The following is a 14,801-nucleotide window of genomic DNA, read 5'->3' on the forward strand; positions in this document are numbered from 1 at the left end:
ACACTGCAGGGCCCCATGGAACCAAGGGGCCAGTGTTGCTCCTCAGGGACTCATGGAATGCAGGAAACATGTTTGACACCATGGTGCCCCTTGGGACCAAGAGGCCATGGTGACACTGTGGAACCAAGGAGAGCATTGCTGCACTGTGAGACCTCATGGAACCAAGGATCCACTGTGACACTGCGGAGCCCAGGGATCCAAGGGACTTTGTGACACCGAGGGGTCCCATGGAACCAAAGGGACATTGTGACCCTGGGAGGCCTCATGGAATCATGGAGACCATTGTGACACTCTAGGGCCCCATGGAACCGTGGTGACACCAAGTTGGCTGGGAGTGTTGATGTGCTGCAGGGTAGGAGGGCTCTGCACAGGGACCTGGACAGGCTGGATCCAGGGCCCAAACCCAACAAGGTGAGGTTTAACAAGTCCAAGTTCCAGGTCCTGCACTTTGGCCACAACAACCCCTGCAGTGCTCCAGGCTGGGGACAGAGTGGCTGGACAGCAGCCAGGCAGAAAGGGACCTGGGGCACTGATGGACAGCAGGCTGGGCATGAGCCAGCAGTGTGCCCAGGTGGCCAAGAAGGCCAATGGCTCCTGGCCTGGATCAGGAATGGTGAGGCCAGCAGGAGCAGAGCTTCAGTACCACCCCTGACTTGCCCCCAGCTCTGCACACAAACATTGCTGCTGCAGCTCCAGAGAAGGGAACAAAAGGGAGATGTCTGGAGAAAACTTTGCTAGGAAACCCTTTAGTTCCTTTAAAGCCACCAAGAGCACAGCTCCTCATTGGCACAGTGTGTGGCCAAAGGGAAGATGGAGAGAGAAACAAAATGAGAAATGGCAGAAACAATTACATTTTATTTTGGACAAGATCTAAAAATTAAAACAAAGAAATCATCCAAAATGAGACCAACAAGAAGTATCAAAAATTACTTTTATTAGAAGCGATTTGCAGAAATTGGCCAGCAGTTTAATATTTTTGAAACCATCCAGTCATCAGTGTCCACACTGCAGCCTTGAGCTCCTGGTTCCTCAGGCTGTAGATGAGGGGGTTCAGGGCTGGAGGCACCACCGAGTACAGAACTGACAGGGCCAGATCCAGGGATGGGGAGGAGATGGAGGGGGGCTTCAGGTGAGCAAACATGAGAGTGCTGATAAACAGGGATAGCACGGCCAGGTGAGGGAGGCAGGTGGAAAATGCTTTGTGCCGTCCCTGCTCAGAGGGGATCCTCAGCACAGCCCTGAAGATCTGCACATAGGAGAAAACAATGAACACAAAACAGCCAAGTACCAAACAGGCACTGACTGCAATGAGCCCAAGTTCTCTAGTGTAGGATTTGGAGCAGGAGAGCTTGAGGATCTGTGGGATTTCACAGAAGAACTGGCCCAGGGTATTGCCGTGGCACAGGGGCAGGGAAAATGTATTGGCTGTGTGCAGCAGTGAATAGAGAAAGGCACTGGCCCAGGCAGCTGCTGCCATGTGGGCACAAGCTCTGCTGCCCAGGAGGGTCTTGTAGTGCAGGGGTTTGCAGATGGACATGTAGCGGTCGTAGCACATGATGGTCAGCAGGGAAATACTCTGTTGCAGCACAGAAAACAAAAAAAAATACTTGTGCTGCACATCCTGTGTAGGAGATGTCTCTGGTGTCCCAGAGGGAATTGTGCATGGCTTTGGGCACAGTGGTGCAGATGGAGCCCAGGTCAGTGAGGGCCAGGTTGAGCAGGAAGAAGAACATGGGGCTGTGCAGGTGGTGGCTGCAGGCTACGGCGCTGATGATGAGGCCGTTGCCCAGGAGGGCAGCCAGGGAGATGCCCAGGAAGAGGCAGAAGTGCAGGAGCTGCAGCTGCCGCGTGTCTGCCAATGCCAGCAGGAGGAAGTGGCTGATGGAGCTGCTGTTGGACATGTACTGTGGTGGCACATGGGGACCTGTTCATGAAGAAAAAGAGCAGTGACAAATCAGGAGAGACTGGGACTCACCCACCCTTGTTCCTGCTCTGGGAAAACTTCACCCAGGTCCCTGCCTGACCTCCAGCTGTGCTGTCTGAGTGTTCCAGGAGCAGCCAGGTCTGTGCCTGGGGGCTCTCCAGGAGCCATCCCTGCCCTGCTGCCCTGGGTTTGTGGCCATGCAGCAGAGGGACAAGGCTGGAAATTCAGGATATGTCAGGGGAATCACTCCTAATGCAGATGGGCCTCTTGCCATATGCACACAAACTTCTAAAATATAGCAGGAGTTGGTTTTGCGAATTGTCTTCCTACCCACAAATCATTCCTGCTTCTCTGAGGTCAGAAATCCCCAGCATTTCTGCTGAACTCCGAGTTTGCCACTGAGAGATGTGAGAGGCAAAGGATTCCCTGTGGCTTAGGGAAGGTGAGGGCCTGGATGGGCTTGTTCCCAACTGCCCTGGGTTTGCACCTTTGGCTGGAATCAGAGCACAATCACACTCCTGTGTCACCCTGGTATAAACCAGACCCTGCCCAGAGCAGAGGGATCCCTGAATGTCTCACCCTCTCTAAAGGTCTCTGGGCAAGGTCTCAGCACCCCCCTCTGCCAAGGACACTCACGGCTCCCTTGGCAGAGCCAACAGCATTTCCTCAGCTGTGGCATCTCTGCCCTTCCCTGTGGGACATTCAGGGAACTCTGAGAGGCTCTGGCACAGATTTGCAGCCAGGAGGGCAGCTCAGAGCTTGGAAGGACACAGCAAGGAGATCCCCAGGTGTGCCCATGATGGGATCTCAGGGACAGGGCTCAGCTCATTCCCCTTTCCCATGGACTGCTTTGCCCACAGCCCCACAGGTCACAGGGAAGCTGGGACACCCCATTCCCATGGACACACCTGCCTGGCAGCAATCCCAAGGGCAGGGCCTGACTCAGCTGCTGCAGATGCCAGAGCCTCCCAGAGAGCCCCAGATACCAATGACAATATCAGAGCAGTGCATTTAGGCTGTTTAGGAGGCTCCCAGCAGAGAGACTGAGCACCCAAACTTACAATTCTGACAACTCTGTAAATGTTCCAACACTACTTTGCTGATCCTGGTGTGTCCCTTTCAACTCAGAATGTTCTGTGATTCTGGGATTACAATTCCTCTTCTGCTTCTCTCATCCCCCTGTTGTCTATAATCAAAAGAGAAAAAGAACTCCTTGCAACAGTGTTAGAACAGTAAAGTAAAAACCAGACCTTTATTGGAAACTTCCAGGTGTCCCAGTGGGGATGGGGCACACCCGGCCCCTTATTTCAACAATTTATTAAGGTTGACTAATTAGGATATTTAACAGAAACTTTCAATAGGAGATTCAGCTGCCCCAGTTACACACTCAAGGGTCAACCCATTGGAGTAGGTCCAAGGGTTTCTTTGCCCCACTTTTTATTATGACTGCTCACATTCTGGTTAGAAAACAAAATGTTCTTCTTGTAGCTCCTCTTTCTGATGATAAGACTATACAGTATTTCAGAAATGTATTTAGAAGGTCAGTTTATTGTTCTAAAATCTAAGAGAAAGGTTAGGGAACATACTAGAGTTAATTAAGGATAATAGTTATATAAGTATTTAGTAGTAGTTTAATAGAGTTAATTAAGGATTATAATTTTATAACTATGTAATAATAGTTTACAGATCTAAAAATTTATTAAATATATATAAAAAGCAAAAATCTTTTTGTCATCATCTCAACTTTCCCACCCTGCTTAAAGCAAGAAATTGAAAACAGTCTCAGGAAAGCTCCTGATCTTTACAGCAATCTGAGTCTCACCTTCTTTTGGGAAGTGTCCTCCGGAGCTGTGCCCAGGCTGGACTGGAGCTGGGAGCAGCCCTGCCCCACACAGCCCCTCTCAGCAGCAGCACCTGCCCTGCTCAGGGTGGCTCCTTCCCCCCACAGCTTCTCCCCAGCGCTGGGAGCAGCTCCCCGGGCCGGCTGAGAGCTGTCCCTGGCAGGCAGCAGAGTCCCTGCCCCAGCACAGCGCCCTGGGCTGCAGGACCCTGCTCTGCAGGACAGCCCTGGGCACCCCTGGCTGCTCTGCACAAGGGACAGGCAGAGAATGTACTCACAGAGTCCGTAGGCACTGGGATGTTCCAGCTTGAGGAGATGCCTCCAGGAGCTGCAGCTGCATTGTCCTGCAGCCAGAGGCTTCCTGTGTCAAGGGCTGGCAGTGATTCTGCCCCAGGCACTTCTCAGCACCTTCCCAGCCCTGACTGATTGAAGCTCTCTGTGCCTCTGGGCTGTGCCCAGGGTGGCTGCAGGCAGTGCCCCAGCCCTGCTGGGCTGGCAGAAGAGCTGCTCAGCAAGAGAAATGTGCTTTTGAAGCTCTTCTTGGTTTCCAGGAGCTGCCTCTGTGCCAGGAGCCCAGCCCAGCTCAGCAGCACAGACACAGCAGCAGGACTTTAATGAGCCTCTTGGGGCTTTGTGCTGAGGCCCTGAACATCAGTCCCTGAGAGGGAGGGGAAGAAAGCTCTCAAGAACTCCAAGTCAGAATGGAACTCCAAAGTTTCTTTCACTTTTAATGGGTCCCACTGAGGGACGTGACTGAGAAAGTGTCCCCAGGCCCCAGGCAGAGCAGAGAACTGGAGGCACTGATGACAGCTGGGGACAAAGAGAAGCCAAGGCTTGGTGCCCTGGGCCACAGCAGCCAATGCTGTGCCACCAAGGGCTGTGAGGAGACACCTTGTCCTGAGGCCCTGGGGCCTCCTGGCACAGCCCCAGCAAGGCTGGCCACTGTCACCCCCTTGGCCTGCCCTCAGCATCCCCCCTAGCCCACATGCCAGTGGCCTCAGGGATCTGCTGGAAGGAGTCCCTGGGGAGCCTTGCTCAGGAATGGCCCTGGGGGGCTCCTTCATGCTCCCAGGGACTGCAGCTTTTCCAAAGCACTTTGGCTTTTGCCTTGGAGTCTCTGAGAGCTTTGTGCAATCCTGGCCTCCAATTATCTGCTGTAATTAGTCCCTTGAGAGGCTTTGTCAGCAACAACACTCAGTGGGGCTCATTAATGCTTCAAGGTACTTCAGGTTCTTAAGGTACTTTCCTTTTTCCTTCCCACACTGAGTCTCTGAGAAGTTTGTGCAATCATGGCCCCAATTATCTGCTTTAACGAGTCCCTTGGGAGCTTTGCATTGACACTCAGTGGGGCTCATCAATACTTTGAGATACTCAGGGGTTTTCAGCTACTTTGGATTTTCCTTCCCACACTGAGTCTCTGGGAGGTTTCTGTGCAATCCTGGCCTCCAGTTTTGTCCTCCAAGGAGTCCATGAGGAGCCTGTGTTTGGGATGGACCTCAGTGGCACCCATCAATACCTGGAGACACTTTGGGTGTTTCCTCTGACTTTGTTTCCTGGATGGAAAGGTTTGTGCAGTCTCTCCTCAGGTCCTGAAGTTGAAGGGCTCAGCTCCAAATGCACCACGGGGCTCATTAGGATCAAACTAATCCTAACAATCCATGGCTGTGCCTCGATTTCCCTCTGGTCTGGTGCAGTTCTTAGGAATGATTCCTACAATAGTTATGGAGAAATAGTTCAAAGAGCTTCTAAGAAATATGTGTTCCTATTTTAGAAGGTGTCTCTTATTCCTGTTCTCTTTAGAGCAGAGGTGATTGCAGCATTCAGTGATGGATATTGATCCAGGGTCTCTCCTAAGGAGGTCTGGCCAGGTCAGAGAAGCTGTGCCTTGAGGTCTGACCCAGTGGGGACAACCTTGCTCCACATTCCCCAGCCCCATCCTGTCTCTCCTCACTCTCCTGGGACCTGCTTTGCTCACAGAACTGGCTGCACTCAGGCAAAGAGGGGTTTTCCTTCTTTGATTTTAGCAATCTAAAACTGCTGAGTTTCCCCATGGAAAACAGACACCCTCGTCAAGTGTGTGCCAAGCCCAAGGTGCCACCAAGGAGGTTCCCCTTCCCCAAGGCAGAACCACACAAGGAATGTTTCAGACACACAGGGAGTTCTACAAGAAACACAACCCCAGAGTTGGCTGAAGGCAGAATTAGAGCAGCTGCTGAAGGACAGACAAGCTTTGAACTCCTTGCAGCTGAAAGCACCAAGTGGGTTGTTGGGAGGTGTGTGAGTGAGGCAAGAGTGAGGGAAGGGAAATGCAGAGAGCCCTGGAAGTGTTCCTGTGCAGACAGGCTGCTGCAAGGGCAGCGTTGGACTTCTCTGGGGGGAACTGTGAGGGGGATTCGGTGTGAAGTGACCTCCCCAGTGATCTCACAGGACACCCTGTGATGTCACATCCCACTTGCTGATGTCACACAACCTGCTCTGGGATGTCAAACCACCATTCTGTGATGTCCCAACCTGTTTTGTGATGTCACAGCCCTCCTGAGATGTCACAAAACCACCTTGTGATGTCACATTTTCTCCTGTGATGTCACACAGCAACATTTGATGTCATAGTTCACTCTATGATGTCACATTTGGCACTGTGATGTCATGCAATCTGTCCTGAGACATCACCTGGCAATTATATAATGTCATTGTCCACTGTAGGATTTCATATCACAACCATGTGGTGTCACAGCCTGGTCTATTTGGTCACAGCCCTCTCTGTGATATTGTACATCTAACCTCCGGTGTCATACTCCTCTCTGTGATGTCACAACCCCATCAGTGACATCACCCAGCCCACACTGTGATGTCATACAGCCATACTGTGACATCACACCCTGATTTCTGATGTCACCTTCTATGATGCCATAGCTGCTCAGTGACGTCACACAACAAACTCTGTGATGTCACAGCCCCATCTGTGACCTCACACAACCCACTCTGAGCTGTCACACAGCCCCTTTCTGACATCACAGCTGTTCTGGGGCTCCAGGACACAGCCACAGAGGTGCTGCTGTGACACAGCCCCCTCTGGCACATCCCACAGCCCCTGCCAGTGCTGAGCCCCTGGCAGCTCTGTCTGGGCCTGCTCGTGTCCCTGAGCTGCCCTGGCAGGGCCCCAGCCCTGCTGGGCTGTGCTCAGGAGCTGCTCCTGGCCAGAGCTGTCTCTCTGCAGCGCTGCCCTTGCCAGGAGCTGCCTCTGGGCCAGGAGCCCGGCCCAGCTCAGCAGCACAGACACAGCACCAGCACTTTCATCACCCTCTCGGGCCTTTGGGGCTCTTGGCATCACACTCATGCCCTCAGAGTGTGCTCCAGAAACTCCTCAAGAGCTCCAAGTCAGATGGAAACACTGAAGTTTCTTGGAGTTGAAATGAGAGACAGGAGTGAGAAAGCGTCCCCATGTTCCAGGTAGAGCAGAAGACTGGAGGCCCTGATGGCAGCTGGGGACAAGCAAGGGAAAGGTGTCTGTGGTGCTGAGCAAAGCTGGATGTGTTTCAGGAATGCCAAGGGCCAAGGGCTGAGCCCCAGCCCCTGGCAAGGCAGATGCTGTCCCTCCCTCATTGCTCAGGGCTCTTCCCGGGGCACTGGCATGTGGGGATGTGCAATGCCAAGGGCAGCACCATGGGGCGGCCCCTGCCAGGCTGCTGAGCAGGGACAAGGAGGCAATGAGGCCCCAGGGCTGCCAGGGTCACTTGTCCCCTGCTGGCCTCAGGCCCAGGGCCAGCAGCCATGGCCAAAGGGCTGCACAAGTTGCCTCTGGCAGGGCCTTGCAGCTGCTGCCCATCCCTGTGCCCTCTCCAGCCCTGGCTGCCCTGTGCTGTCCATACCCTTCACCTCTGGCCCTGCAGGCTGTTGTCATCCCCCGGCTGCCCCACCTTGCTGGCCCCTTCCTTTGCTGATAGCTCTGCGTCCTGCCTGCCTCTGCCTGGCCACACAAAGCCTTGGGCTGCTCCAGACTCCTTCTGGGGGATGTGTTGCACCACAGCCCTGCGACAAATTCCTTTCACCTGGTGTTCATACTGGGCCTCCCCAGCTGCACTTGCCATCCATTTTTCTTTCTCTGGCTCTTTTCCACTATGTCAAAAGGATCCACCATCTCTGAAACCACTCTTTGAACACTCTCATGGCTCTACTCCACTGTCCTCAGTCTCCACCCCACAGAGCACAGAGCTCCTTTGTCCCTATAGAGTGGTCATGTGCCTGAGGCCTCAAAACCCCACCTTGGGAGATCTCTGGGCATTCTCCAAGGGGTTTTCAAATGAAAACAGACTGCTTATAATCTAAGAAAATCACAAGAGGACAGGGCCAACCTAACCCCTCTGTCCTGGCTGCTTTTGTCTTGGAGCAATTCTTAGATCTATGGAATTCGGGATGCCAAATTCTAAATGGTCCCTGGACAAAAAGGCTGGTGCTTTTCGATAGGAAGGAACAGAGCCGCACTGTTTCAGGGACTGATGTGAGGTGAGCACCAGAGGCCAAGGCCAGCCAGAGCTAGCTGTTTTTTTCTGGGTCCCAGTTTTTTTCTGGAAGATACCCTTGGATACAGGAAATGTTTAAGGGAGAGTACCAATTTTGGCAATGGGCATCAGAAAAAATGGATGTTAATCCTGTGGGACAAATTGCATTATGGTTCAATTCCACCTGTCAAGTCTTTTACACATAAACAGAGTTTGGGACCGGGATTGGAGTGGACAGCCACCACCAGTCTCCTCTCTTAGAAGGAATTTAAAAGTCTAGGCATCCTAGAGGGGTTTGAGGATCCATGATGGCTGTTGGGTGTCATTTCTCCACCTCATGACTCAGCAGGAGTTTCTCTAATAAAGAAATAAAGCTTTTGCCTGAAGCTCCCACTCTGCCCATGACAGGAAGCCCTGGGAGTGTCTGTGACATCCCGGCTCTTTGGCAGCCTGGGGGCTCCTGGGATGTCACCGTGGAGCCCCCGGGAGTGCCTGTGACAGAGCGGTGCCTTTGCAGCCCAGGGTCCCCTGGGATGTCACCATGGAATTGCTGGGACTGTGTCTGACCACACGGCTCTTCAGCATCCCCAGAAACCCCTGGGAGATCTCTGTGGAACCCCTGTCTCTGCCTGTGACATTCCAGCTCTTGAACAGCCTGGAGATTCTTGGAATGTCCCCATGGAGCCCCTCTGAGGGCCTGTAACAAATCTGATCCTTGGTAGGCCACCATCACTAGGACATTTTGCTATGGTCTGTTTCCATGGCAACCACAGCCTCCTGTTGCTATGGTCAGTCCATTGGCAGTTCCATGGAGACCCCATGCCAGGGGTGGTTGCCATGGACACCAGCTCAGGCCTGGAGCCAGAGCCCGTTGCCATGGCAACCATTTGCAGTCCCATCCCCAGGCTCATGGGATCACAGAGCCACAGAAATGGCTGAGTTGGGAGGGAGCCATGGGGATCCTCCAGTCCAACTGCTGGCCCTGCACAGGACACCCCAACAATCCCAGCCTGGGCCTGGCAGCGCTGGCCAAACGCTGCTGGAGCTCAGCCAGCCCTGGAGCTGGGAGCCTTCCCTGGGGAGCCTGTTCAGTGCCCCAGCAGCCTCGGGGGAAAAACCTTTTCCTCACATCCAGCCTAAACCTGCCCGCCTCAGCTCCAGCCGCTCCCTCCACTCCTGTCCCTGAGCGCCAGAGGGAAGAGGTTCCCACAGTCCCCAGCCAGGGATATGCTCCGAAGGTTGCTGCCATGGCAAGCAGGCCTGGCACCAGCTGCGATGCTCGGTTTCCACAGGCTGGGCTTCTGGAATGGGATTCCCCGTTTTCCTGCTCCTGCTGAAACCATGCTGCCGCTTGCTTTCCTCCCGCCTCATATGGAAAGCAGAAAAGGCAAAGATCCCATGCTGGGATAAGAACAATTTATTGAGAACAGCAACAGGATAAGGAACAAACAGGAACAGAAAAAACTTGGAGAATAGAAGGGATAAGACAAACTATGTACAGGGAATACTAAAACACGAGCACCGACTGGCATTTCTCACCCACATATTTCCTCCTGCCAGGAAAGGACACCCTTCTCCTCTGGTGAGAGAGAGGGAGTCCTTTTCCTGCACCTGGCAATGACCTGAGATGGGATTGAATATAATGGGCCATGATCAGACTCTCACATTCTTTGATCCCCCATCATGTCATTGCCATGGGCAGGAAAAGGGACAGGTGTCTTCCCAGCATGGATCCCAGGGAACATGGATCACCAGGTCTCTTCCCAATGTCGGCCCTCCAAGGGGAGATGAAGCTGGAGCAGTGCACAAAGGTCTATCTGAACTTGGGGCATTTACAGGGCTTCCCTTACCGATGCCTCCATTGGTGTCTGGCCAAGTTAGAGTTCTGGGTGAAGTTCTTCCCACACGGGGGACACTCGTAGGGCCTCTCCCCAGTGTGGATGCGCTGGTGGGTGATGAGGTGGGAGTTTCGCTTGAAGCCCTCCCCACAGTCAGGGCAGCGGAAGGGTCTCTCATCCGTGTGAATCCGCTGGTGCAGGACAAGATTGGAGCTGCTGTGAAACCTCTTCCCACACTCAGGACACTCGTAGGGCCTCTCCCCAGTGTGGATGCGCTGGTGGACGATGAGTTGAGAGCTCCAGCTGAAGCCCTTCCCACATTCCCTACACTCGTAGGCCCATTCCCCAGTGTGGATCATCTGGTGGCAGATCAGTTTGGTGCTCTGCCTGAAGCTCTTCCCGCACTCCAAGCACTTGTAGGGCTTCTCCCCATCCTGAAGCTGCTCATGGACCACCAGCTCAGAGCCCCGGCTGGATCTCCGGCTGCCTTCCCGGCACAGGGTGGGTCTTTCCTCCTCAGAGCACCCTGGGCTGCGTTTGGAGCCCCTCCTCCTGCGGGATCTCTGGGGTTTTTCCTCCCTGTTGTATTCCTGCACTGTGGAGCTGCTCAAAACGGAATCTACCATGAGGTTCTGCCTTGGGGATTTGTCCTCCCTGGTCTCCATCCTCAGCTCCTTGTCTGGGGGAGGAAGGACAAGGAGAGGATGGGATTTGCCTCCGTGCCAGAGGGAAGGGGAAGGAGATCCCCCCAGTGCGTCCCTGGCAGGACGCAGGAGAGAGGGGGGAAAGGGGCACTGACTTCCTCCTCACCTGCCTGGGTTTCCTGGGGCATCTTCCTCTTCCTTGCAGCCTTCTCATCCATCCAGCCAAAGTCTGGGATGGGGAAATCCTGGTTTGGGAGAAAACAAGGAATGAGCACGTTGAGTTTGAAGGTCCCTCTGTCCAAGTCCCTCTCTAGTAGTGGCTGGGTATCTGGGGGGTCTTGGTTTGAAAGGAAAGGTGTTTGCTAAGGAAGGCAGAAACCACCATTGAAATTGATAAAAATGTAAGCAACAACCCTCTCCGAATTATTATATTCTTGCTATCAAAGTGATCTCAGATAAAGATATAGGAATAGAAATAGTAGTTCTTTACTAAAGGAAGAAAAATGAAAATGCAGCAGTACAAAAACAAAAAACCAACAAAAAAAAAACTCGCTGAGACAGTCAGAATACAACCTGACACCCTGTTGGTTAGGATGCTGGTAGTAGTCCAATTAAATGGTGGCTGCAGTTCTCCTGGAGTGACAGATGTGATTCTGTAGAAGCAATGATCCTGTAGAAGATTGTAGCTTACCTCTAAAGTTCCGGTGCTGTAGATGATTCTGGTCTCTCCTCTGGGAATCCAGTGGAGAAAGACTGCCTGTGGTGTTCTGATTCCCAGATTATATCCATGCAGGAATGCTTGGCTCCTCCCCCTGGGTGGAGCATCTCACAATGGGACGATGTCATTTTATCAGTCCTGCAGTGAGACTCAATGGCCCATTAACAGAAGATATCCCCCTGGAGGAAGGATGGGTGATGGAAGAGATAAAGAGCACTGCCCCACCTGGTTTTAATGGCTGGCCCATTAATAGAAGTCATCCCCCAGTTATGAGGGATGGGTCATGAAGGAGATAATAAAAACTGCTCCACTTGTTTTTAACAGATGGTGAGAGAATACATACTTTTGGTTGAATCTTGCATTGCAACCCAAGACATTGGGTCCATAAAAATTGTACACCACCAAAATTCCATCCTGAAAATGCCTCCCAGGAGTTCTAGTCCCATCTATGTTCTCTCCCTTTTGGTGTTCAGGGTTTCACCCCTGTCCCAGCTGCTGGGGGTCACGCTTGTACTGGCGGTCCCCCATCTACTCGGTCCCTGACCTCTTCTGGCTGCTGGGAGTGCCAGGAATTTGAAAACTTCCCCCCATTTCCATCTCCCCACTTAGGGATGCTGGAATTTTTTGGGGTCCCAGGGTCCCTGCTCCCCTTATTCCCTTCTTGGGGGTGCAGGGGGTCCAAGGAGTCCCCCCTGCCCCTCTCTATGCAACTGAGGGTCCCACAAATCATGGTGCTCCCCTTCTCTGGGCTCCCCACTTTGGGGTTCTTGGGGACACAGGGCTCTGTTCCTCCATGCTGCCTCTGCTGGCAGCTGCCACTGGGAACCCCAAATGTCCCCCCCAAAGGGCATTTTCTGCTCAGCTTTGGTGTTCTTCATTCTCCAATAATCACCCCCAAAAACCCAACCCAGAAACCCCCCAGGATATCTGGGCTGAGCTCTCCCTCCCTGGTCCCCTGTGGGATAGGGGGGTGATGATTCCACAAATGGGGGGGCTGTGAATTCAGGGAGTGAATCCCAGCTTGACTGGGATATACTGGGCCTGAGGAGTGACTAGGAGCAACTGGGATAGACTGGGAGAGACTGAAACCACAGTGCAGGTCAATGGGAACAACTGGAACCACACTGGATAATCCTGGGAGCAGCTGTGCCCATGCTGGGGTCATACTGGGATCCTACTGGAATTAGCTGGGATCATACTGGGAGCAAATGGAAAGGTGCTGTCTGTGACTGGAACCATGCTGGAGGTGACTGAGAGTAACTGAGCCCATCCTGGGAATGACAGGGAGTCACTCTGGCCATGACTGGAATCATACTGGGAGGGCCTGGGAGTGACTGGAACCATACTGGGGGTGACTGAGTGCAACAGCTCATACTGGGAGTGACTGTGATTGTAGTGGGAGTGACTGGGATCATCCTGGAAGTGTTTTTCTGTAGATCTTCTGTCCTTCTGGTCTCCTTTTCTTCTCCTTCCTATCCTACGTACCTGGAACATTTTTGGATACCTTAATGTTACCCAAAATCTTAAGGGTTAACACTTTTTAGGTTAAACAGCTAAATTTGCAAAGTTAATGCTATGGTAAGAGTTTTATGTTCAGTTGGATGTTGTATTAAACCCTTTGCCAAAATTCCTTGATTGTCTATATTTTGCCCGTTAAATCACCAAGCATCACCAAGGCTGTGGGTTCAATCCTTGTGTGGGCCATTCACTTAAGAGCTGGACTTGATGGTCCTTGTGGGTCCCTTCCTACCTGGAATATTCTTTACATCTGTCCATGTTGAGATGATCTGGTTGGTGTTTCTCCTGTGCACCAAACTCAAGCACAGGAACTTTTGGTTACCACCAGCATTGAAGTGTTCTGGGGTGTTACAGCCCTGCCGGCTCACAGTGACCTCATGTTTCCATGAGACCCCACAGTGTCCCAGTGGTCCCTTGGTTCCATGGGCCCAAGAGTGCCACATTGATCCCCTTGGTTTCATTGGGGGGTCCCAGTATCCCTAAGTGAGGAGATGGAAACGTTGAAAACTTTTTATATTACTGGCACTCCCAGCAGCCTGGGCAGGGCAGGGACCGAGTAGACAGGGGACCGCCAGTACAAGCGGAACCCCCAGGAGCTGGGACACAGGGGAAAACCTGAACACCAAAAGGGAGAGAACAGAAATGGGGAACTCCTGGGAGGCATTTTCAGGGCCGAATTTTGGTGGTGTAAAATTTTTATGAACCCCATGTCTTAGGTTGCAATGCAAGATGTAACCAAAAGTATGTATTCTATCACCATCTGTTAAAACCTGGTAGAGGCAGTTTTCTTTACCTCCTCCTTGACCCGTCCCTCATAACTGGGGGATGTCTTCTGTTAATGGGCCAGCTGTTAAAACCAGGTGGGGCAGTGCTCTTTATCTCTTCCACCACCCATCCTTCCTCCAGGGGGATATCTTCTGTTAATGGGCCATTGAGTCTCACTGCAGGACTGATAAAATGACATCATCCCATTGTGAGATGCTCCACCCAGGGGGAGGAGCCAAGCATTCCTGCATGGATATAATCTGGGAATCAGAACACCACAGGCAGTCTTTCTCCACTGGATTCCCAGAGAGAATGGACCCATCTACAGCACCAGAACTTCAGAGGTAAGCTACAATCTTCTACAGGATCATTGCTTCAACAGAACCACATCTGTCAATCCAGGAGGACTGCAGCCGCCAATTAATTGAACCGCTGCCAGGACCCTAACCAATGAGGTGTCAGGTTGCATTCTGACTCTCTCAGAGAGCTGGTTTTTTGTTGTTTTTTTGTTTTTGTACTGCTGCATTTTCATTTTAATTTCTTTAGTAAGGAATTATTATTTCTATTCCTATATCTTTATCTGAGAGCACTTTGATATCAAGATTATAATAATTAGGAGGGGGTTGTTACTTACATTTTTATATATTTGAGTGTAGGTTTCTGCCTTCCTTAGCAAACACCTTTCCTTTCAAACCAAGACCCTCCAGATACCCAGCCACTACTAGAGAGGGACTTGGACAGAGGGACCATCAAACTGAATATGCTCATCCTTTGTTTTCTCCCAAACCAGGATTTCCTAATCCCACATCTTGGCTGCATGGAGAAGAAGGCTGCGAAAAAGAGGAAGATGTCCCAGGACGCCCAGGCAGGTGAGGAGGAAGTCAGTGCCCCTTTCCCCCTCTCTCCTGCTCCATCTCCCAGCCCAGCATGGCCCCCGGCTGCAGGACAACCCCGCTGCCGACGCTGTCCTGCCGGGGACGCACTGGGGGGATCTCCTTCCCCTTCCCTCTGGCACGGAGGCAAATCCCATCCTCTCCTTGTCCTTCCTCCCCCAG

General features: G+C 52.4%; 3 protein-coding genes across 3 annotated transcripts in view; 1 reads left to right on the forward strand and 2 right to left on the reverse strand.

Moving 5' to 3' along the window:
* Nucleotides 1-14,801, reverse strand: part of LOC148182897 (uncharacterized) — a 164,575-nt gene that overhangs the window by 97,112 nt on the left and 52,662 nt on the right. The window contains exon 4 of the mRNA XM_088064260.1: nucleotides 10,114-10,616. Coding sequence (XP_087920386.1) covers nucleotides 10,114-10,616 — 503 coding nt within the window. The remainder of the gene's footprint in view (nucleotides 1-10,113; nucleotides 10,617-14,801) is intronic.
* Nucleotides 968-1,570, reverse strand: LOC148182901 (olfactory receptor 14J1-like). Its single transcript, XM_088063844.1, has one exon. The coding sequence runs from the start codon at nucleotides 1,553-1,555 to the stop codon at nucleotides 968-970; it is 588 nt and encodes a 195-aa protein (XP_087919970.1). The 5' UTR covers nucleotides 1,556-1,570.
* Nucleotides 14,564-14,801, forward strand: part of LOC102113223 (uncharacterized) — a 33,190-nt gene continuing 32,952 nt past the window's right edge. The window contains 1 exon segment of the mRNA XM_088064238.1: nucleotides 14,564-14,615. Coding sequence (XP_087920364.1) covers nucleotides 14,564-14,615 — 52 coding nt within the window.

Source organism: Pseudopodoces humilis, chromosome 18 (genome assembly GCF_049639895.1).
Source record: "Pseudopodoces humilis isolate 2021_Gansu_Grassland_sample_001 chromosome 18, ASM4963989v1, whole genome shotgun sequence".
NCBI classification, from domain to species: Eukaryota; Metazoa; Chordata; class Aves; order Passeriformes; family Paridae; genus Pseudopodoces; species Pseudopodoces humilis.

Bases quoted from the DNA above. Each gene is read 5' to 3' on its own strand.
- LOC148182901 (XM_088063844.1), bottom strand. From the start codon at position 1,555: ATGTGCTACGACCGCTACATGTCCATCTGCAAACCCCTGCACTACAAG.